Below are 25,328 nucleotides of genomic sequence, written 5' to 3'. Positions count from 1 at the left end.
TGGATTACTTACCGAATTTACGTGATTATGTTTTTTGGCTTGCTTCTTACTGACAGTTTTTGTTGCGAAGGTTAAACCAAAGTAAGCCAGACAAATATGATTTTGTAAAGATTGAGAAATTGCACGAATGGTTGGGCTTCTTTTGCATCGAGATCTATATCACTTTATAAAGACATTGTACTTTTATTTTATAATGGAGATTGAATATCGATTCTATGCAAGAATCCTATAATTTATATATTACTTTCCAATAAATATGGAAATAAAGGAACGTACTACATGTTTGTTTGTTTCTTTGTTCTTTAATGCCCCGATCAGCAATATTCCATGTCGTGCATTGGGTGGGCCGTTTGCCCAGTGCGCGCAATGTGCAATACAGCTTCCCCATAGCATGCACTGGGCAAACAATTATCTGCCCATTGCATGAAATGTTCAATAGTCGTGAAAGAAAAACAATATGTCACATTATCTCTAATTGGTATTGTTTTACATTTGTTTTTAATAAAGTTAACCCTATTATTAAGTGCTGACTTGGTTGACACATGTCATAGGTTCCCAATTGCGCAGATGCTCATGCTGTTGATGACTGGATTGTCTGGTCCAGACTCGATTTTTTACAGACCGCCGCCATATAGCTGGAATATTGCTGAGTGCGGCGTAAAACTAAACTCACTCACTCACTCACTCTACTATTAGGTGAATAAACTGTAATAAATAACAACCAAAACATATGTCATCTTAAGAAACGTTATTTTCTTCACGCATATATGGAGTATACGCTAAGGCGCCCAAATTGTCTGTGCACAGCTGCATCCCTTGGCACGCCAGAGACCTATTAGTGGGGGTTCAAATCCGTGTTCGACCCGAACATGTTTTCTGATGTCGGCACCATGGCCACGGGTTTACTTCGGGATTTCCTCCTCATGGGTTTCACCAAAGTCGTAAACCTCAGACTTGCGTTACTTCGGGATTTCCTCCTCATGGGTTTCACCAAAATCGTAAACCTAAGACTTGCGTTACTTCGGGATTTCTTCCTCATGGGTTTCACCAAAGTCGTAAACCTCAGATTTGCGTTACTTCGGGATTTCTTCCCTTATGAAATTGACATGTTACAATATAACTGGAAAACAGTTTCAAGCGGCGCTAGACCTAATATAACCTTCTCTCACACGTTTTTTGCATCTTGAAATCTGAAATTTCCCAATAATTGCGACGCTCTTGAAGAATAAACATCGCTCTTGTATTGTTCACTACGTATCGGCATCATCTTATTCAATTATCAGAATTTAATCAATACATTTGATTTATATCATGATGTTGAAAAACAAATTGATGCTTTGGATCTATGAAAAACAAAGACGGTATAGGTCTTATCTTCAATCACTTTTTGGAAATGATTAAACGACAAGATATTCCATGTTGACAAAGTGAAGAGTTCCTTCCAATGCCAACATTAAGCATAAATGTTCCGCAAAATCAATACTGGAGTTATTAACTCTAGCAAATGATAAAACAAAAAAGTTAAACTTATACAAAAACTATAATATGGCCCTGACATGTTTCATTATATTCTGACCGACTATTCGGCATTTAACTCACACAATCATGCTAGCCGAGTTTTTTTAATCCTGGAATCAATTTTGGCGACCCTGAGATTTTTCTACAATTTAAAGTTAATTACCACTCGCACGCCTTGGTGCCATTGCTGCTTTACTGCTTATTGATAATCTTGCGTTCTTCGAGAATGTGATAATCCACAATCACGCAAAGAAAAAACATTGCTTTCTTATCTTCTAATGATGCAGGCTTAAAGATCCTCCTCTTAAAGGATGGTTTGGTAAGACGCAGCCATCGACGGATATGTTAATCAAGTGTTAAGAAAGTTTCATTAATGAGGATGCTTGTGAATGCCGATCAATGTCCAGGATGTCGTTATGGGAGAGGTATTGTACAAAGGTAATGGGAGTTGTTGATAACGCTGTGCATGTTGAGGTGGTTGTGGTACAACCTCATGTGTGCATGAAGGTCATTTGACGTCGCTGTCTGCAACACTCCAACAATAACGCGACGTTTTGCAAAAGAAAAAGGGGTCATACAAAATACACAGGTGATTGACAGTGTGAGTATTGGTCAAGGGCATCGCAGCACGACTACACGTGCACGGATGCCATAGCAACATGTCTTCGTCCATTAACTTGTCAGGTTCCCCTCGTCCTCGTCAGTTCCTGCATGATGGTGTGTGGACCTGTGCATAGAGTTCAGGTCACAAATCTGTTGAGTGAGTGAGTGAGTTTAGTTTTACGCCGCACTCAGCAATATCCCAGCTATATGTTCTGTAAATAATCGAGTCTGGACCAGACAATCCAGTGATCAACAGCATGAGCATCGATCTGCGCAATTGGGAACCGATGACATGTGTCAACCAAGTCAGCGAAACTGACCACCCGATCCCGTTAGTCGCCTCTTACGACAAGCATAGTCTCCTTTTATGGCAAGCACATGGGTTGCTGAAGACCTAGTCTACCCCGGATCTTCACGGGTCACAAATTTGTTGAAGTTAGCAACGTTGGGCGCGGAGAGTCCTTGGATGGGTGACTCCTGAGAGTTTGTTCGAATTCATTCCTCCCCCACAATGAAGCACATGTGATACACGTGGTCTCACCTTAGGCAATTGAGTTTGCTCAAAACTGCCACTGTTATCCAGCAGAATATGGGTACCTAGTGGGATAAGTCATGAGAATATTAACCTTCTTGCGCCTCAGCTTGGGTTATCCGGGGTAATAATAATCTGGAAATCTTCTACATTATGCTGGAAACTTTCTCTCTGGTCTTTCTCTCAGATGTTGATATTCAAGCTTTTATGATTTTGATGACGATGATGTTGGTAACACCAAGGGCCGTTACCGTATTTTCATGGCGACTGTGTGTGGGTGGGATACGTATTTCGCTACCTTATAATCACGACACTCTACTGAGCGCCTTTCACGTTGTGAACATATGTAGGCAGGAAATTAATACCATCTCAGAAATCGGTACACAAAGAATGACTTGATTGATACCAGCATTAATGTTTCACTCTGGTTCGTTACTTTCGCTTGTGTGGGAGTTACAATTGTGTCACGTCCTTGTGTCTCGTCCGTGTGTCACGCCTTTGTGTCACGTCCGTGTGTCACGCCCTTGTGTCACGTCCTCAGTTGTCACGTCCGTGTGTAACGTCCGTGTGTCACGCCCTTGTGTCACGTCTTTGTGTCACGCCCTTGTGTCACGTCCGTGTGTCACGTCCTTGTGTCACGCCCTTGTGTCACGTCCTCAGTTGTGTCACGTCCGTGTGTCACGTCCTTGCGTCACGTTGCGACGTGCCAGCCTGTTGTGTCACTTCATTTGTGTCACGTTCTTGTATCACGTTCATGTGTCACGTCATTGTTTAATACTATTTTTGAACGCCCTCAGCACGCTGTTGCCAATTATTTGAGTTACAGAATAGCGCCACATCCTTACGTCACTCCCTTGTGTCACGTCGTCGTACTACTTCATTTGTGTCATGTATTTTCTTGGCCTTCTTTCAATTCCTTGACTTACAGACGTGTTACACGCCCTTACATCACGTTGCGTAGTCACTTCTTTGTGTCAAATCATTGTTTTACTTCTTTTCTTTCATGCCATTGTCACTTATAAATAATAGGTTTCGGAATTCTACCACGTCCTTGTGTCAAGTTCTTGAGTATCACATTGCTGCGTGCCTGTTTGTCACTTTCTTACATGAATGTGTATTTGATTTGTAAATTCAATAATTATTTACAGTTTTGAAACAGTGTGATATTATCCGTGAACATCCGGATTAGAAATCGTCTTCAGCAACCCATGTCTGTTGAAAGAGGCGACCAACAGGAACGGTTGGTCAGACTCGTTGACTTTGTTGGCACATCGATACGTAGATCGATGCTCATGCTGTGGATCACTGGATTATTTGATCCAGACTTGAATATTTACAAAACCCCGATATAAAGCTGCAATAATGCTGAGTGGGGCGTTATTTTATTTGCACTTTATAATGGAAGGTTTCTTCTTCATTATATGCACCCCGTAAGAAATACGTGAGCAGAAATCGACAGATGCCTATTCAGTTATTCTATCTCAACGTTAGTGTCTAACTTGATAACGTTCGTCTTGGGAGTCAGACATGGTTGTCTGCGAACCATCACATGTAGGGCCGCTTATCTTTCAATACAGACAAAGGCAGAACATATAGCATCGAAAACAACATTCTCTTCACTTTTTACACCTCGGTAAGTGAGACGATGACGTCATTTCCTGTTCCCCTGCAGGGCCATGGTGCGTTGATGACATATCTAGCATTAAGAGCACTCTCTCCGCACCTACTGCCAACAGATGCTCACTGAGATTGGTGCCGAATAAATGCATCAGTTCCAGGAAGTATTGCCAGCGGGGGCCAAACCTGCTCCATCTTCCGATCTGATCTGCTCAGTGGGAAAGAAACCTGGATCACTTTACACGATGGAAATCCTGTTTCCGCATCCTAACCGATTCACGTTTTATAGAAATGTTTTTATTGAAATTGTCCTTTGATGGGTTAAAAGAATTTGGGGTCTTCAAAAATATTGTTACACATCGTCTGTGTGAATACTCTGTTAGTTCGAAGTCAACTTGTCAGTTACACATACATTTCATTGGCTCGTATCCATTTTACTATTGTAAGAATACTACTGTAAACGTTTGATGTGGGACCCTCTTACTCAATTTACCGGAATTACAATGTGTGTTTTAATCTGTTTTGTAGTTTCAACTACCCAGCATACAGTTATGTGTTTTCATGTTTAGGGTATTTTTGGCGTATACTTAATAATCTGAAAGAAACAGTGTTTGTTGTCGTTGTAATTACAATAGGTTAATTTAGCCTTCTCTTTTTAGTTTTCCGTAAGCAGTGGTTAATATATGTGACATCAGTCAAATATGTCGTCGTAATACAATGAACTGATAGATTTACTGATATTATCACGCATTTCCGTATACTACTACCATTACCAACACATATGCACGCCATCATCACCACAACAACCACCACGTTGTCAGCAACGACAGCCACCACCACCACATTGCCACACCATCACCACAACAACCACCATGTTGTCAGCAACGACAGCTACCACCACCACATTGCCACACCATCACCACAACAACAACCACCTCGTTGTCAGCAACGACAGCTACCACCACCACATTGCCACACCATCACCACAACAACCACCATGTTGTCAGCAACGACAACCAACACCGCCATATTGCCACAACATCACCACCACAACAACCACCACGTTGTCAGCAACGACAACCACCACCACCATATTGCCACACCATCACCACCTCAACAACCACCACGTTGTCAGCAACGACAGCCACCACCACCACATTGCCACACCATCACCACCACAACAACCACCACGTTGTCAGCAACGACAGCCACCACCACCACATTGCCACACCATCACCACCACAACAACCACCATGTCAGCAACGACAACCACCACCACCATATTGCCACACCATCACCACCACAACAACCACCACGTTGTCAGCAACGACAACCACCACCGCCATATTGCCACACCATCACCACCACAACAACCACCACGTTGTCAGCAAAGACAACCACCACCACCACATTGCCACACCATCACCACCACAACAACCACCTCGTTGTCAGCAACGACAACCACCACCACCATATTGCCACACCATCACCACCACAACAACCACCACGTTGTCAGCAACGACAACCACCACCACCATATTGCCACACTATCACAACCACAACAACCACTACGTTGTCAGCAACGACAACCACCACCACCACATTGCCACAACATCACCACCACAACAACCACCATGTCAGCAACGACAACCACCACCACCATATTGCCACAACATCACCACCACAACAACCACCACGTTGTCAGCAACGACAGCCACCACCACCACATTGCCACAACATCACCACCACAACAACCACCATGTCAGCAGCGACAACCACCACCACCATATTGCCACAACATCACCACCACAACAACCACCACGTTGTCAGCAACGACAGCTACCACCACCACATTGCCACACCATCACCACCACAACAACCACCATGTCAGCAACGACAACCACCACCACCACATTGCCACACCATCACCACCACAACAACCACCTCGTTGTCAGCAACGACAACCACCACCACCATATTGCCACACCATCACCACCACAACAACCACCATGTCAGCAACGACAACCACCACCACCACATTGCCACACCACCACCACCACCACCACTACCTCCACCACTAGTGGTTAAAGCGTTGGCTCGTCACGTCACGTTCGAATCCCCACATGGGTACAATGTGTGAAGCCCATTTCTGGTGTCCCCCGCCGTGATGTTGCTGGAATATTGCTAAAAGCGGCGTAAAACCAAAACTCAGTCAGTCAGTCAGTCAGTTCTTCTGTAATGTATGTGTCTCAGACTGAGATGCTTGTGTTCCCCAGATTCACAAAGAGGTTGGAGTCCACCGGAAGGCCTATTGGTGCATCAAGGAGTGGCACCCGCCCGTGTTCAGCATCCTGTTTGAGATGTACATGTTCATCATGATGTTCTTCATCCCCATCTGCTTCATGGTGGTCGCCTACACCTTCATCTGCGTAGAGGTCTGGAAGGTGGCCGGCATGCGGGCTAGTATGAGATCAGGGAGGTGAGTTGGCGTTTGTGTAACGGTCTGGAAGCTGAATGGATGTCTGTATGGAGCTCTAGAAGCTGAGCGGATGTCTGTATGGAGGTCAAGAAGCTGAGTGGGTGTCTGTATGGAGGTCTGGAAGCTGAGTGGATGTCTGTATGGAGGTCTGGAAGTTGAGTGGGTGTCTGTATGGAGGTCAAGAAGCTGAGTGGATATCTGTATGGAGGTCTGGAAGTTGAGTGGGTGTCTGTATGGAGGTCAAGAAGCTGAGTGGATATCTGTATGGAGGTCAAGAAGTTGAGTGGGTGTCTGTATGGAGGTCAAGAAGTTGAGTGGATATCTGTATGGAGGTCAAGAAGTTGAGTGGATATCTGTATCGAGGTCAAGAAGCTGAGTGGATATCTGTATGGAGGTCTGGAAGCAGAGTGGGTGTCTGCATGGAGGTCAAGAAGCTGAGTGGATATCTGTATGGAGGTCAAGACGCTGAGTGGATATCTGTATGGAGGTCTAGAAGTTGAGTGGGTGTCTGTATGGAGGTCAAGAAGCTGAGTGGATATCTGTATGGAGGTCAAGAAGTTGAGTGGATATCTGTAAGGAGGTCAAGAAGTTCAGTTGATATCTGTATGGAGGTCTGGAAGCTGAGTGGGTGTCTGTATGGAGGTCTGGAAGTTGAGTGGGTGTCTGTATGGAGGTCTGGAAGCTGAGTGGATATCTGTATGGAGGTCAAGAAGTTGAGTGGATATCTGTAAGCAGGTCAAGAAGTTGAGTGGATATCTGTATGGAGGTCAAGAAGTTCAGTTGATATCTGTATGGAGGTCTGGAAGCAGAGTGGGTGTCTGTATGGAGGTCTGGAAGTTGAGTGGGTGTCTGTATGGAGGCCTGGAAGCTGAGTGGGTGTCTGTATGGAGGTCTGGAAGTTGAGTGGGTGTCTGTATGGAGGTCAAGAAGTTGAGTGAATGTCTGTATGGAGGTCTGGAAGTTGAGTGAGTGTCTGTATGGAGGTCTGGAAGTTGAGTGGGTGTCTGTATGGAGGCCTGGAAGCAGAGTGGATGTCTGTATGGAGGTCAAGAAGTTGAGTGGGTGTCTGTATGGAGGCCTGGAAGCTGAGTGGATGTCTGTATGGAGGTCTGGAAGCAGAGTGGGTGTCTGTATGGAGGCCTGGAAGCTGAGTGGGTGTCTGTATGGAGGTCTGGAAGCTGAGTGGGTGTCTGTATGGAGGCCTGGAAGCAGAGTGGATGTCTGTATGGAGGTCTGGAAGCAGAGTGGGTGTCTGTATGGAGGTCTGGAAGTTGAGTGGATGTCTGTATGGAGGTCTGGAAGTTGAGTGGGTGTCTGTATGGAGGTGTTGAAGCAGAGTGGGTGTCTGTATGGAGGTCTGGAAGCTGAGTGGATGTCTGTATGGAGGTGTTGAAGCAGAGTGGGTGTCTGTATGGAGGCCTGGAGGCTGAGTGGATGTCTGTATGGAGGTGTTGATGCAGAGTGGGTGTCTGTATGGAGGTCTGGAAGCTGAGCGGATGTCTGTATGGAGGTCTGAAGGCTGAGTGGGTGTCTGTATGGAGGTGTTGAAGCAGTGTGGGTGTCTGTATGGAGGTGTTGAAGCAGAGTGGATGTCTGTATGGAGGTCTGGAAGCAGAATGGATGTCTGTATGGATGCCTGGAAGTTGAGTGGATGTCTGTATGGAGGTCTGGAATCTGAGTGGGTGTCTGTATGGAGATGTTGAAGCAGAGTGGGTGTCTGTATGGAGGTGTTGAAGCAGAGTGGATGTCTGTATGGAGGCCTGGAAGCTGAGTGGATGTCTGTATGGAGGTCTGGAAGCAGAGTGGGTGTCTGTATGGAGGTTAGGAAGCTGAGTGGGTGTCTGTATGGAGGTTAGGAAGCAGAGTGGGTGTTTGTATGGAGGTTAGGAAGCAGAGTGGATGTCTGTATGGAGGCCTGGAAGTTGAGTGGGTGTCTGTATGGAGGCCTGGAAGCTGAGTGGATGTCTGTATGGAGGTCTGGAAGTTGAGTGGGTGTCTGTATGGAGGCCTGGAAGCTGAGTGGGTGTCTGTATGGAGGTCTGGAAGCAGAGTGGGTGTCTGTATGGAGGCCTGGAAGCTGAGTGGGTGTCTGTATGGAGGTCTGGAAGCTGAGTGGGTGTCTGTATGGAGGTCTGGAAGTTGAGTGGATGTCTGTATGGAGGTCTGGAAGTTGAGTGGGTGTCTGTATGGAGGCCTGGAAGCAGAGTGGGTGTCTGTATGGAGGCCTGGAAGCTGAGTGGATGTCTGTATGGAGGTTAGGAAGTTGAGTGGGTGTCTGTATGGAGGTGTTGAAGCAGAGTGGGTGTCTGTATGGAGGTGTTGAAGCAGAGTGGATGTCTGTGTGGAGGCCTGGAAGCTGAGTGGGTGTCTGTATGGAGGCCTGGAAGCTGAGTGGATGTATGTATGGAGGTCTGGAAGCAGAGTGGGTGTCTGTATGGAGGCCTGGAAGCTGAGTGGGTGTCTGTATGGAGGTCTGGAAGTTGAGTGGGTGTCTGTATGGAGGTCTGGAAGCAGAGTGGGTGTCTGTATGGAGGTCTGGAAGTTGAGTGGATGTCTGTATGGAGGTCTGAAAGTTAAGTGGGTGTCTGTATGGAGGTGTTGAAGCAGAGTGGGTGTCTGTATGGAGGCCTGGATGCTGAGTGGGTGTCTGTATGGAGGTCTGGAAGCAGAGTGGGTGTCTGTATGGAGGTCTGGAAGCTGAGTGGGTGTCTGTATGGAGGTCTGGAAGTTGAGTGGGTGTCTGTATGGAGGCCTGGAAGCTGAGTGGGTGTCTGTATGGAGGTCAAGAAGTTGAGTGAATGTCTGTATGGAGGTCTGGAAGTTGAGTGGGTGTCTGTATGGAGGTCTGGAAGTTGAGTGGGTGTCTGTATGGAGGCCTGGAAGCAGAGTGGATGTCTGTATGGAGGTCAAGAAGTTGAGTGGGTGTCTGTATGGAGGCCTGGAAGCTGAGTGGGTGTCTGTATGGAGGTCAAGAAGTTGAGTGAATGTCTGTATGGAGGTCTGGAAGTTGAGTGAGTGTCTGTATGGAGGTCTGGAAGTTGAGTGGGTGTCTGTATGGAGGCCTGGAAGCAGAGTGGATGTCTGTATGGAGGTCAAGAAGTTGAGTGGGTGTCTGTATGGAGGCCTGGAAGCTGAGTGGGTGTCTGTATGGTGGTCTGGAAGCAGAGTGGATGTCTGTATGGAGGTTGGCGGAAGGTGGCCGGCATGATGGCCAGTATAAGATCAGAGAGGTGAGTTGGCGTATGTGTGGACATCTGAAGATGACTTAGCGTCTGTACGGAGGTCTGCAAGATGATGGAAACTTGAGAATCTTGAATGAAAGATAAGGGACCTGTGTAAACATTTTCTCCAACGGAACAAACGACCCTGCTGTAATTCCTAACACGTCATTCCACTTCTAGGGTGATCTCGACAGCGCCATGTCACTACCGGAGCCATGACGTCCGATGGGAAAACCACGACGCCAGCACGCCTCTCACCAGCCACGGCATTCAAAGAAAACCAAAGAAGACATTCTCGGATGACAATGTGGTCAGAAAACAGGTAGGATTTCCGGCGTTGCTCTGTGTCAACTCAACTTCATTTCCTTTGAAAAAAACTAAGTAAGTCGGTAACGCTGAGCTTAGCGATATTCCAGGAATACCACGGTCGTGTACCAGAAAAGGGCTTCACACATTGCACCAGTTTGGGAATCGAACCCCGGACAAGCGAAGGTTTTAACCTCTGTACTACCTCCTCGCCGCTGAAAGACAAACCGTCCACACTTTTACATGCCAATAGAGATCAATGTTATACTTGAATTATACGTAACATTCTGTTCTAATCAGAATATATAACATTCTGTTCTAATCAGAATGCCTATTAAACGTTATGTTCTGTTCAGAATACATATGTACTATTCTGTTCTGTTCAGAATAGGTAACATTCTGTTCAGAATATGAAACATTCTGTTCTCATCAGAATACGTATTAAACCTTATGTTATGTAACACAATATGCATACAATTCTGTTCTAATCTGAATACGTATTAAACGTTATGTTCAGAATACGTAATATTCTGTTCTATTCAGAATATGAAACATTCTTTTCTAATAAGATTACGTATTAAACCTTATTTTATGTTCAGAACACAGTATGCATAACATTCTGTTCTAATCTGAATACGTATTAAACGTTATGTTCAGAATACGTAACATTCTCTTCTGTTTTGAATATGAAACATTCTGTAAACCTGGCTATAAATCATGAAAAGGCCTCAAATAAAGTAACCATTATATGTGAGCATAACGACGTCAATGGCTTGAAGAACTTTATATACGTCACGTGATGCCACAATTGGGGCCATTATGATAAGAGGTATTCTGTCAAGACCAGGCATATGTACTATCAACTTTTGACTTGACTATAAAAAGTGAAGTTGTGCCCATTCCTCTTTTTAATGCTTTAAAAAAAAGCAAGTACAATGAGATATCCTGCTGGATCCTGCAAATGTACCCCCAACTCCTTGCCTCAGAGGTTATCCATAACCCTTATTGCAAACAAGGAAGAACTGCATTCACTTTATGGATGCTCATGCTGTTGATCACTGGATAGTCTGGTCCAGACTGTTTACAGACCGCCACCATATAGCTGGAATACTGCGGTGTTAAAAAACTAACCAACCTTAATTGTATTAAGAATTAGGGTGAATATTTAGGAGTCAGACGTCCTTTTGCTTCAACCTGCATGTATCTCGCTTTCCACTGATTTTATGAAGCTATAGAAACCAAACCAAACCAATCCTTCATCTTCACGAAGACAAGCGGAATCAATACCTCTTGAATTCTCAAAACGGATTTCCTTGATTTTTTGCAATCTCAGAAAAGAAGTTCAATTCAGTCAATACAATACTTTTACTCGTACACCAGTATTGATCCCACATGAGAAACGTAAGGCCAAGAAAATGGTAACCGTCGATAAATTACATAACTATCCCCAGATTCGTGAAAATATGTGAAAATTGAAAGTAAATGCCATCTGAAGTTTACTGACAAAAATGTGTTAAAAGCTGGACTCACTGATATCAGCAATAAACAAATTAAATTTGGGGGCAAGAAGTTAAAGGGAAGACGTGAGCATCCTCATCTGCACCAACTGTACTCCCCTTCTTTTCATCCTGTTTCTTTGTACATATGAATTATTTCTCTTTGGATTGCCAAAGTGAAAACAAGTAATTGTGCGAAGAGGGATTACATCCTCGGAAATATAGATTCCCTTCCACTGATTTACCCACCTACACTAGAAAAAAAGGGAGACCAGTGATACCGCCTTGGCTTATCCACTTCATGATGAGCGCGTTGCAGAGAAATAACAAGTACCATCATATAATGTATTTTCATATGACGCGGTTTGGGATCGAACCCCGACCTTGCGTTCTCTGGGAATCGTCCTGTCTTCTACACCGCGAAGGTGTTGAACTTGAATGTTGATAAACCGACTGTGTAGCATCTTACCACATGGTATGATTGATGCTCACCATATCGACCACTAGTTTTATTGACAAGTGAAGAGAAATCTCTTACAAGCCAACGTGATGTTATTTAGAAACCCACAAATGTATGCTAAGATGGGGTGGGATAGGAATGGCGTGGATTTATTTGAAGAAAGTGTTTCAATATCTAAATAAAAATAATTTAGGCTTTGGTTGATGAGAAAACTTTCTTATCGCTACGTCTGGTTGCAACATTTACTCACAGTAAGCTGATCCTGGTATCGATTGTATTCACTTTCATTCCTTCAGCAAACGGTGTCTAATGATTGATAATGGAACTGATTTTGCCATAAAAATTAAACATAAATGCCTTGTTCATTTCATCGCACAAGTGATGCCATAGAAAACAAGACGATCTGTTTTTTTACACAGGTTTTGGCAGTTCGCTGTTACAGCCACTCTTTAAAAAATACTAACTTTTTCTGACATGGCATTTGTTTCTTTAGACATTGATTATATCGAGTCGAGGGAACCTCGCATTTCACGCCTGTGGCTATAATCAGACTACAACTTCGATTCCTTGTAACGATCTCCTAAATTCACCAGCCATGCAGACATTCGGGAAGAAATGCAATGCCCACGTGACATTAACCGGAAGTTAATGACTGTGTTTGACACTAGGCTTCATGGCCATTAGGTGCCAACCTCAGTTGGGGTAGAAGTCTCTTCATTAGGTTCATTTACCGCGAACATGAAGTGATTGTGGTGTCAGTAAATCGTTGTGGCCGATACTTCGTTGATCACGCAGAGGTCCTCAACAAGTGGCCCTTCATTCTCCATTGAGAGGCGGGGTAAATCCATAAACTTGAGTGAGTGAGTTTAGTTTCACGCCGGAGATGAGGGTCAGTCCGAGCATATCATGAGCACATGTCTATGATAATGATTAGTGATGAAACCAGATGTTCGAGAAATACCGATTGCGCCTGTCACAAACACATGCAAAGGCAAGTCAATTGTTCACCTGAAAAAAAAAACACGGAAATCACGATACAGGTGGAAATAGGGATCTGCATCGGTTACACGCATGGAAACGTTCAGGGTTTCATCGTGAATCAAAGTGCTGCCTAATCTCAAAACGAAATTTTCGGTATCGCCCAGTTCATATTCATCATGGGTATTTCTGTATGTCCTAACTGGAAGGTAGATGTTTAACGCAGTCGACGTATGTAGGTCACGTGTTGTGACAGGTCTTCCGTTCTTATGGCATCTCTTCATAGTTTCTTTTCAACCGTGTCAATAAATTCAGTGGTTGACCAGTGCTGTCAGCAATTCTGAACATCAATAATGGCTCTCAAAACCTAAAGATAATAACGACGAAGCAGGGTAGGAAACTCCCAAAAATTTCAGATGTAAAACCTGCCAGCCCTGACCAAAACTTACCTGCCCACAAAATATCCTCATATACATGTCTAAATTTTAACCCGACCGTCGGGCAGGTGAATTTGTGGATCTGGCAGTCCGTGTTGAAAATAACCCGTTCCGGGCGGTCGGGCAGGGAGGTATTTCGAACGCTGGTGTTCAGTGTCCTGTTTACCAGTATCCATTTGTGAAAACAACTTACAATACGACACTAAGTATATAACTAAGCTCTATTGAAACGTTATCATGGCGTGCCATTAAATCACCCATCCTGACCACCCAATCCACAATGAGTATAGACTGCTTGGGACCAATCCCAACCCAAAACCCTTTGTAGTAGCGAAGGGTGGGGGGATAGCCTAGTGGTTAAAGCGTTCGCTCGTCACGTCGAAGACGATTTCCCACATGTGTACAATGTGTGAAGCCCATTTTTCGGTGTCCCCCGCCGTGATATTGCTGGAATATTGCTAAAAGCGGCGTAAGACCTAAGTCACTCAATCAGTCACGCCGAGTCACGACTTTCGACTTTCGACGTCAGGGTTCTTTATTACAATAGGGGCGGTGAGGTAGCCTAGTGGTTAAAGCGTTGGCTCGTCACGCAGAAGACCCGGGTTCGAATCCCGACATGGGCACAATGTGTGAAGCCCATTTCTGGTGTTCCCCGCCGTGATGTTGCTGGAATATTGCTAAAAGCGGCGTAAAACCAAATTCAGTCAGTCAGTCAGTATTTCAACAATATCTCATTAGACTTTTAATTATCGCAATATTTAAATAGCAAATGCCCTCGATAGACAGTTCTCCATCGAGAGACAGTGGTAACAGTGTGTCTTTTTCTCACACGGGAGGTCCTGGTTCGATTCCCAGTACGGATACAAAGAATGAAACCATTATTGGTGTGCGCCGTGGCATTGCTATATCGATGCGGTGTAAAATAAAACTCATTCACCTCCAACTCCAACTGAACACCATTTAGATGGTAGGCCGAGGAAAGCATATATGAACAGAATCAAATATCTTTTCAATTTTTTAAAATATTTTTCCCTTCGAACACTGATGCATAAAGGCCAACATTCACTCGGAAGGGGTGATTTAATCTGCTCCGCCCAAGGCCTGCGTGTATACAGATGACACCCTACATACTCCCAGCGTTGAAGGATGACGTTATCAGTGACATCTTATCTTAAGTGTAGACAACGTTGTTAGTGTACCTTTCTGCATGATGATGTCAAGGTCATTTTTTCGAAGTCATAAATTTAAATCCTGACACGATAAAACCTAGTATATTTCATTATGAAGACAGGAAATACTAGTTTTTAATCATTAATGTACAGCTATAGTTCCTTATACAAGCGTGAAATCGTAGAATATTTTTCACTTAAGACGCCGTTGTAACAAATTAAAACAGGCGCAAAGAGGTGCAAAGAATAAAGTAGTTGAAAGCTGGTCAACTCGGATAAAAAGAAAAAAAGCATGTATCGTTAAGAAACATGACAATCAATAATTATCCTTTGCTATGAAAAGAATCGAATATCTTTTTATAATTTTTAAACGTTTATGATATTTTGTTTCAAAAGTGTTTTTGTTGCAGCGAAATGCAAACGTGTTGACGCTGTACATATACTACTCACATTTTGATAAGGATCACACAAATTCACAACTTTACTCAAACGTACATTTATAATTTGAAATTATATCCATTTAAAACTGGATAAATAATAATATGGTAATCCCTCTTTTGGCAAACAGTCAGTTGAATCTAACATTATAATGCACTTGATACATGAGTAACCATAAAAATGGTTTTCATGGCACCAATCAACCATTTTGCAAATCATGGACCCCACATCATAGTTTTCTGTTGAATCTATGATTTGATCCTTAGCAAAGTGGGAATAGTATATATAAGGTAATGGGTTTAAAAATTATTTAGAGAGTCGAATACAAATAAAATTCAAGATTTACTCTTCAGACATTCGTGTTAATGTGAAAATATATTATTTCTAAATCTCTTTTAAAGTATATTTTTGAATGATAATTACAATTGATGTATACAACTAAAAACCTAATTATGATGATCTTTGTTTGATGTAAGGAATCCATTAAATATTTCGTAAGTACGATTGTATAGAAACTTTAAGGACCATTGAAGATGAGGGCTAGAACTGATCTTCAGCAACTCATGCTTGTCATCGCGTAGGTCGCTGCTTATGATGTTGATCACTGGATTTTGTCTGGTCCAGACTCGTTTATGTACAGACCGCCGTCATTTAGTGGAAAATTCCGACGTTAAACAACAAACAAACGAAGCAGCTTTACGATTGACCCGATATTCAACAAAATTCCGGAAAATATGGACAGGGGTTGAAGACTTCGCCAAGCGCGTTTGCTGCAACCAGCGACAACCATTTAAGTATTCGAAATATTTTAATCCCCCCTACCCATGACCGAATTGTAAACAAGGCGGCACTATGTCACGCCGACCGATGACGGACGTCCCTATCTGTGACGTCTTATCTCATTTGCTTAGGCAAATCTGTTTATTGCAATATTATGACCCTCGTGTTACATTAATGGTAAATTAAGGGGGGAAGTATTTGAGATAGAATTTATTCCGTTTTTGGTTTTGCTGCCTAACTTGAGTGACATTCAGTGCAGGAACTGCACAGAAAGACGTTATTAAATATCGTCCGGTATGCGAGGTTTCTGGATAACAGGGGTTCTGATTAGCGGTTTTCCACAATACATGCAACTTCTTCTGTTAGTCAGTAGCATGGTCGAACATGACAGAAGTGATAGTGTATTGAGATTCCAGTAATGCTGAGAATATAAGATCAACTGAGTGAGTTGGTGAGTTCGGTTTTACGCCACTGTTAGCAATATTCCAGCAATATTACGGCGGGGGACACCAGAAATGGGCTTCACACATTGGGGGGATATAAGATTAAGCGTGACATTCCTCGGAGAATTACTGACGATATTCTACAAGATATTCTACCCGTGAAGACCCGGGTTAAAATTGATCTTCAGCCACCCATGCTTGTCGTAAGAGGCGACTGACGGGATCGGGTGGTCAGGCTCGCTGACTTGTTTGACACATGTCATCGGACCCAGTTGCCGCGTACATCGATGTTCATGCTGTTGATCCTGGATTGTCTGGTCCAGACTCAATTATTTACAGACCGACGCAAAATAGTTGTTATATGATGGGCGAGGCGTTAAACAACAAACACACGACGAGTTCTCAAACGGACTTTCAAGGCTCACTGGATTGTCTGGTCCAGACTCGATTATTTACAGACCGCCACCATATAGCTGGAATATTGCTGAGTGCGGCGTAAAACTAAACTCACTCAGTCACTCACACATTTAGTTACAAACAGTATAAACGATCGATTATCGATCATACTTCCTATCATATGCACAGAATTGTCAGGCACGATCCCCTGAGGAACACTACCGCTTAATCCGAATAATCTCACTAAGGATACTTGTCTGAGAAGTTCACGAGCTCTGACGGTAGACACTTGTCTGTATCTTTTCCCGTCCTAATAGGACCATTAACACTGATAATATACCCAAATGCTTCGCACCTGTCACTAATTCCAGACACAATATACACCGGCGGCAAAATTTCAGAGCTTAAAGCAGTTTTACCGATTACTGAAACTTCCGACAGTACAAAACAAGACGCGTCGTGCTCTTGGTCTCTGCAGTTCAGCTGTTTTAAAGGTTTTCAATAATATAATAAGCATCTTTGAAAGACCTTATCCTCATCAGCCAATGCTTATGTTAAGAACAGGAATTAGCTGTTCAACCCATATGGCATTTAAACTTCACAGGTGCTTAAAGAACATTCGACAGCTGATTATCTGGTGATGTTGTTCAAGCCTTTGGCAATACGATATGATTGGACTGACTGACTGAGTTTGGTTTTACGTCGCTTTTAGCAATATTCCAGCAACATCACGGCGGAGGACACCAGAAATGGGCTTCACACATTGTACCCATGTGGGGATTCGAACCCGGGTCTTCGGCGTGACGAGCCAACGCTTTTACCATTAGGCTACCCCACCGCCCCGATATGATTGGAACGACGACGAAATTGGATGTTTAACGTCGGCTTCTTGGAATGTTGACGGGTGTGTTTATATAAGCTGGGGGTGGAGATTGGGTTGGGGCAACTGAGGACGGACTCTTTGGCCCTGCAGGTGGGGATGTGGTTACATACAAATTCCTTAGAGAAACAAACGTACAGGTAAGATACAGGTAACAGTTATAGGTAATTTAGGGTGCATATAGTTATTTGGCAGGTAATAGTACAGGTAATATAGGGTAAATATTTTGCTTAGTGTAACACTTAACATGCGTCTACGGTAACATGCGGTAATATATAGTGAGTGAGTGAGTTTAGTTTTACGCCGCTTCGACCAATATTCCCGCATTATCACCCCTGGGAACACCTGAAATGGGCATCACAGTTCATTTTCACCCGTTTTCCCAAGAGTTTCAATGGTAACGTAATAAACTTTCAGGACAAAAGCGGCACCCCCTTCTAGATCCGCCTACGCTGTGCCCATGTCAGAATCGAACCCTGGTCTTCAGCGTGACGAGGTAACGCTGTAACCAACAGGCTACCCCACCGCCCCTGGTAATAAATAAGAAAGCGACTGTTATGGTCATCAGACATCGACCGAGATAGAGTGTAGTTTCAGGAGTTGGTTGGGGCGGTGGGGTAGCCTAGTGGTTAAAGCGTTGGCTCGTCACGCCGAAGACCCGGGTTCGATTCCCCACATGGGCACAATGTGTTAAGCCCATTTCTGGTGTCCCCCGCCGTGATATTGCTGGAATATTGCTAAAAGCGGCGTAAAACTAAACTCACTCAGTCAGTCAGTCAGGAGTTGGTTACGAGGCATTTAGTTCATGTGTAATGTTTCATGAGATTTCTAGCAATACGTTTATCACCTGTTACAATACAGTCCAATGGCATCCAAACACACTAGCTTCGACGTAAGACGTAATGACATGACGTCGACAGATTGCGGACATACTGCTCACAAGCTATCAAGAACCTGTCAGATTTATTTATTTTGCCGTCAACAGAGCAAATAAAATGTGTTTCCCCAGTCTTGTAAGATAATGATCCACAAAAAGGTTCTTCTCGTGTTGAGCTCATCGAAAAGAACCCGTTGATTGCCTCCACGTGGCAATGTTGACTTGGCTCCGTATACTGATCGCAACAGGCGTTCAGGTCAGGTTCAGTGTAGCAAGCAGAGAACCTGTTGAATACAGATGCTGGCTTTCTTTCCACACGTCTCAGTGTGCGCCTCTTGGTTTCTCTTTATCAAAGTAAAACATTCTTGCGGCTACATAATGCTGATAGATTGTTATATAGTGTTGGCCGAGATATCAGTGGAGACCACGATGTTGAATAACAAGGCTATACATTCAATGTTAACATGGATATCAGTTTCTCACTGATTAGGGAACATAGGGGCTTTTATGTATTCGGATTATCGTTTCAAGTTAGAGTCTTTTTAATGTTTAGAAGTTGGGTGTAAACATGACTCTGGGTTGTATTTTGGATAACGACTTCTTGTGTAATTATGTGACATTATTTTAAACTTCTTGTATTCCATTTTCAGAGCTATATTTTTCGTTCTAGCCCCTTTGTTAGGCGATTACTGAGATACTGAGTAGATAATATTATATGTATGTGTGTGTGTGTATGTATGTATGTATGTATGTATGTATGTATGTATGTATGTATGTATGTATGTATGTATGTATGTATGTATGTATGTATGTATGTATGTATGTATTGTATGGATGGATGGATGGATGGATGGATGGATGGATGCATGTATTGTATGTATGTATGTATGTATGTATGTATACACGCGCACGCGCGCACGCGCGCACGCACGCATGAGATTAACAGGATTATCGTTATACACAACTAGCTTACATTATAGGTGATGAAGGGCTTTCATCTTCATTTTCATCTTCTATGTTGTGCGTGCCGCTGTAAAGCCCAAGCTGGTAATAATGCCCATCTCCTATCCCATCCAGCAAAAGACCGGGCCCGCGAAAAAAAAATGAATTTTTTTTTTTTTAATGAAAATTTAAATTTAAATTTCAAATTTCTATCAATTGCAGTTGTCCTTAAATTAATTTATGATGTAGATCGAGTCGTTTGCCTTCGAAAACATGTTTTGTTGTAGTTTATATTATGAAGAACGATCAAGCTCACCTGTTTTTATTTTAGTTTTGTATGGCTGTTGTTGTTGTTGTTTTTGTGAGTGTGCACGAGAGCAAATATTTGTTATCATATCAATCAATATATTTTTCAATATCACAAGAAATACTGAGATCAGAAATATTTTATCATTTTACATTGGAAAACAAATTCAGGGTGGGCAGATGTGAAAGTGAGAAAAGGAGACTTAGCGCCTCCGGGATCAACCATTTTATACTTGGTCCTCTACCTCCACAGTAGGATCCCCAACAGCGTTGGCGTCACGCACATTATTGTAGAATGCTCATATTATACCTGCGGGCAAACATGGACAAAACATACAAGAAGAATTGACACTGATACAAATAGAGTGGTGCAAATGAAAATGATCTGCAGTCTCCAAGTTTACTTAAACAGAATGATTGAGAACCCATTGATTCATTGTCGGTTTCTGTATCAACATGGCGTCATTATATTGGTAAGTGCACCAGTGCTGTCTGCCTGTTACGTTTGTTTAGGCAGCTATGGAGTAGTGATATTGCTTGACAATGAACCGGATATCGCATTATCCCTCCGCATGTAGTTCCTACATGATAAGCAATTCACACAGTTCATCGTCTACAATTTGATCTCGGGCAATAAGTAGTAAGTGTTACCCCTGGTGGCAGATTGTGTCGTGTAATCTAATAGTCACGTATACTTATGGAAGAAGTGGAACAAGTTTCAACACGGATTCCTTCCGTGTGGCCGCCCTGAAGGTTAAAGCGTTGATTCGTCTTGCCAAGGATTCCGTGTTCGAATCCGACACAGGAGTACAAAGTGTGAGGCTCATTTCTCGTGTCGCTCACTACGATATTGCTACACTATAGTGTGCAGTGCACAACCCTGTGGACTTAAAAGAGCCCACGAATCCGTTGGTATATGACCAGATGGCGGCCACACCTAGTTGCGGGTACAGCAACGTGCAGTAAACTTGGACAAAGTACTGTGACTATGTGTCCCAGTCCACCCAGCTGTGAATGGGTACCTCGTAAGGATGGGAAAGCAACACTAACTCGGTGCGCCTAGTGGCTGCAAGAGTTGTATGATCCCCGGGGAGTTGAGATTGATAATACGCGTGCCGGTGAGATTGACATCCAGTGATCGAGGGAAAAAACAAAGCACCTTTGAGCAGCTGAGCTGGATATCGGCGCTATACACATGTGTGTGTGTGTGTGTGTGTGTGTGTGTGTGTGTGTGTGTGTGTGTGTGTGTATGTGTGTATGTATGTATGTGTGTGTATGTGTGTGTGTGTGTGTGTGTGTGTGTGTGTGTGTGTGTGTGTGTGTGTGTGTGTGTGTGTGTGTGTGTGTGTGTGTGTGTTTGTATGTATGTATGTATGTATGTATTGCTAAAGGCATCCTCGATAATCTCCATGGATATACGATAAATCTCCACTATACCCTGGATGCATCTACGGCTCGGCTCGATAATTTTATTACCTCCCTTGTTTATTTTTTTATGCAATCAGGTGTCTACGCGGGGAGGTTGAGCGTACCAATCACAACTCTCTTTCGCTTTCTAAATTATCTAACCGATTAAACTTGGCAACACAATAATATATTGGCAGATGTACTCTGAAAGAGGTAGGAGGAGTTCTTGCGCATGTATTTTTAAGGTTTCAGACCCTGTCTATTTGTCTGTATGTTGTCCCCCCAAACCTGAGTCGCACTGCGAACAAACTTTTACGGCTGCGACCGCTATCTTTGTTGACACTGGCAAGCTCGGTTGTAACGGCGGCTTATCTGATTGGTTACTGTGAGAATGCGGAGCCAGCAAAGGGAGGTAATAAAATTATCGGGCCGAGCCGTAGATGCATCCAGGGTGTAGTGGAGATTTATCGGAACGTGTACCATGGAGATTATCGAGGATGTGCTAAAGGCGGCGACTCACATACACCTACTTTTTCAGTTAGTAATTGCATGTGTTTTTAACTAAATGCGGCATAAAACGATACTCACTTAATCAAACTCTATCCAAGAAACTTAATGCAACTGTACTTTAGATGACATGGAACAATCGCTCTACAAAAATGTCAAGAGAATCAATTGCAGGTGATTCTATGGGATGTGCATATCTTCACATCTGGGTTCCATTAACCGAAAATTTGATATGCGCCACTGTCTGTCTAAGGTTTCCTGATTCGCTGGTAATAGAATGATATTGTTGTAATAATTTGATGAATGATGTCGCCGATATCGTATCGAAGTCGTATAAGTTCCGTGTTAATGATTAAATAAACAGTCTGTGAATTTATTATCGTTGCCATGAACATGTTAATCATATTTGCACAGTATGCACACGGACGTTTATACCCATAAACGCAAAACATATTGAAATCAATTATTAGATAAATACATTTAAATCATGCCAGTGCTAGACAGATGTTTTACAACCGATCTGTTCCAGATTAACAACGGGGATTTGCCGGAAGCTAATCTGGAATTAAAATTTTAAAAATGACGAAAAAATATGTGGGATGCATGTTACTTAACACAGGCGGATCCAGAGAGGGTGTGTGTGTGTGTGTGTGTGTGTGTGTGTGTGTGTGTGTGCGTGCGTGCGTGCGTGCGTGCGTGCGTGCGTGCGTGCGTGTGTGTGTGTGCAGGGGTGCGCACTCCCTATTTTGTCCTGAAAGTTTATTAAATGACCATTGAAACTCTCGTGAAAATGAAGTGTGCACCCCTCCTTTCTCAATAGAGTGCACACACACACACACACACACACCCCACCCCTTTCTCAAAAAGCTGTATCCGGCCCTGCTTAATATCTTAAAGATCCCTGTGGTAGAAATTTCAGCAAATCAGAATTCGACGTGCAGAGTTGCGTCCCTTGGGCACTCCAGGAAGCTATGTTTGATCGTGGTTCGAATCCTAATTATTGTTCCTCGTTTGTCAGACCATGCCTGTTCTTGTTGATTCCTTGAAAATGGTAAACTTCTGAGACCTGCATCCCTTTTATTCCCAGATAAGGTGACATGGCGTGGTATGTCTTGAACGGTGTATCGCTGAATGATGTGGTACTACTTACTGCTTCTAACAAAGCGTTACGCGTTTAGGTTGTGGACGCAGGCAGCGTTAATAATGAATGAAACACGAGTATATTACAAATTGGAAGCTGTCTCTGAAGAAAGTTATTAAGTGACATCATGAAATCGATAGGTTGTGGTATAAATAAATGTCTTTATGCATGTATGTAAACAGGTGCAGGCTAATGTGCGTGTTCTATTGCGAAGTACCATGGCTGACAGGATGGCAACCGGTCAAAGTACAGAACATTGCGGTTTAACATTTGGGATCACTGTCATACGTACAAGAAACTAAGTAGATTCTAGATATATACGTGACATTCCACAGCTAAATTAGCATTTGGATTTAATGTTCACAGAGGTAAATCAAGGTTTGAAATGATCTTCAGCAACTCGAATCCCAGTTGTGTAGATTGATCATTATGTTTATCACTGTATTTTCTAGTCCCATCTGAAATATCTTTAGACCGCCGCCATATTGTTATATGACTTTTTGGAGTGAGGTGTTAAGAAAATTAAAAAAAATTAAACTTATTTGGGCAGCGCTTGTTACAAATCAACTGCTGTGACACTTCATGCCCTTCTAGAGTTGGCATTTGTTGGAAACCCTTAAGTATTTTTTTACTAACACACTCTGAACATGCGCAGTCTTACGTCACTTCTGGTTGAGTTCTGATGGTAATGTTGACATTTCACCCACTAGGCCGACACTCAGAAGCTTGAGAGTTGGGATCCTTTTTTTCAAAGTTGGGACCCCCATAATGAATAACCATAGGTAAATACCTTGGCAAGATTACAGAATACCGGATACCTATCCGCCATTTTTACTTTGATTGCGCATTCATTTTTGCGCACTTCCGTTTTGTTTCCTTAGCAACGGCACGCCATGAATGAAGGCTGTGTTGAAGCAGCGTTCAATATTAAATATTAAATATTAAACAATATTAAGCTAAAATACCTTTTATGTGTAAGATTATGTAATTGTCCGTCGTTGCTGTTGCAGGTCGTTGTCATGCTGATGGTGGTCGTGTTGTTGTTCGCCTTCTGCTGGGGCCCCATTATGCTGAACAACGTGCTGACTGCGTTCGGCGTCCTTGGACATCATCACATCGGTTGGCTGAAGTACATGCGGATGGCGTTCTGGTTGATGGCCTACATCAACAGCTGCGTCAACCCCGTCGTCTACGCTTTCATGTCAAAGAACTTCAGACAAACCTTCAAATACGCGTTGTGCGCATGCGTGAAGGGAAAAGCTTTTGTCCGTGCCTACCGTTTCAGCAGATCCTTCAACAGCACTCGGACGTCGGTGATGCAGACGAATGGCCGTGTTGTCTATCCAAACGACAACGTCAGCAGTGGCGTCTCCGTTAACATGGCTCCTCGTGCTGTGACGTCATCGGAATATATTGAGTTGGAGAAACTGACAGAGTAGAACTGGATACGTGTTAGTGAGGGTAAAGGAAAACAATATTAACAGATGGTGATTATGATGACGATCGTGATGAGGATGATGATGATGGTGATTATGATGATGATGAAATCATTATTGACAGATTCACAGTTTGGAGAAATTATATCACCTTTTCCACTGATTTGCGAACGAGACTGACGAGATAGGACTCGTGTTCACATACTTGATAACTCTACAGACAATATTTATTTATTTATTTATTTATTTATTTATTTATTTATTTATTTATTTATTTATTTATTTATTTATTTATTTATTTATTTATTTATTCTTTTAGTTAGTTATTCATTTAAATTTTGTATCAAGTATCATCTTTTATTTACTTATTTTTAACGAAATGTGGATTGTTCATTGGCTGTGTAAAACGGATCCGCTTGGATAGGTTTGATACGGGTATGTCATATTTTCATTGGGTTAAATGCCTTGACTGTGTTGTTTCTTTTTGTTGTCATTATTATTGTGGCGTAATGTGCTACACCAACCGTCTCCACACTGCTGATGCCTTGACGTCATGTACACCACCGGCATGGTCTCACTGACGCCAAGACTTGATGTACATCGCCTACAGATGATGTCTTGGAGGAACTCATGTAATGTCAGTTGTGAAACAGACACAAGTTCCAAGACCGCAACATTCTTTATTACCAGCGTATCCTCTCTCCATTACACAATGATATATACCCTGAACCGATTCATCACTGCATCTTCGTTTTGAGTCTGGGCCGAATCGAAGCCTGCGGCGACATCGCCATTACTCGACCGCGTTTCTAAAATACAGTAGGTCGTCTGTATCATAAATTAAGACTTTCCATGCCCTTGAATATAAAATGCAGGTGAAAAAACATTTGAAAAATGGACTTAACCAAAAACATTACAAACGTTTAAAAAACGGCACAGGCTTAGAAGTCCAAAACAGA

At 43.0% G+C, this 25,328-nt stretch overlaps 1 protein-coding gene across 1 annotated transcript in view; it reads left to right on the top strand.

The window, feature by feature from the left end:
- Positions 1-24,643, top strand: part of LOC124253730 (trissin receptor-like) — a 122,618-nt gene extending 97,975 nt beyond the window's left edge. The window contains exons 5-7 of the mRNA XM_046687550.1: positions 6,547-6,749; positions 10,151-10,292; positions 23,944-24,643. Of these exons, the coding sequence (XP_046543506.1) occupies positions 6,547-6,749; positions 10,151-10,292; positions 23,944-24,372 (774 nt within the window). The 3' untranslated portion in view covers positions 24,373-24,643. The remainder of the gene's footprint in view (positions 1-6,546; positions 6,750-10,150; positions 10,293-23,943) is intronic.
- The last annotated feature ends 685 nt before the right edge of the window (positions 24,644-25,328 follow it).

Source organism: Haliotis rubra, unplaced genomic scaffold (assembly GCF_003918875.1).
Source record: "Haliotis rubra isolate DU_JTF1 unplaced genomic scaffold, ASM391887v1 Scf55, whole genome shotgun sequence".
Lineage (NCBI taxonomy): Eukaryota > Metazoa > Mollusca > Gastropoda > Lepetellida > Haliotidae > Haliotis > Haliotis rubra.
Note: the sequence above shows the minus strand (reverse complement) of the source record. Positions and strands in the feature narration are given on the sequence as shown.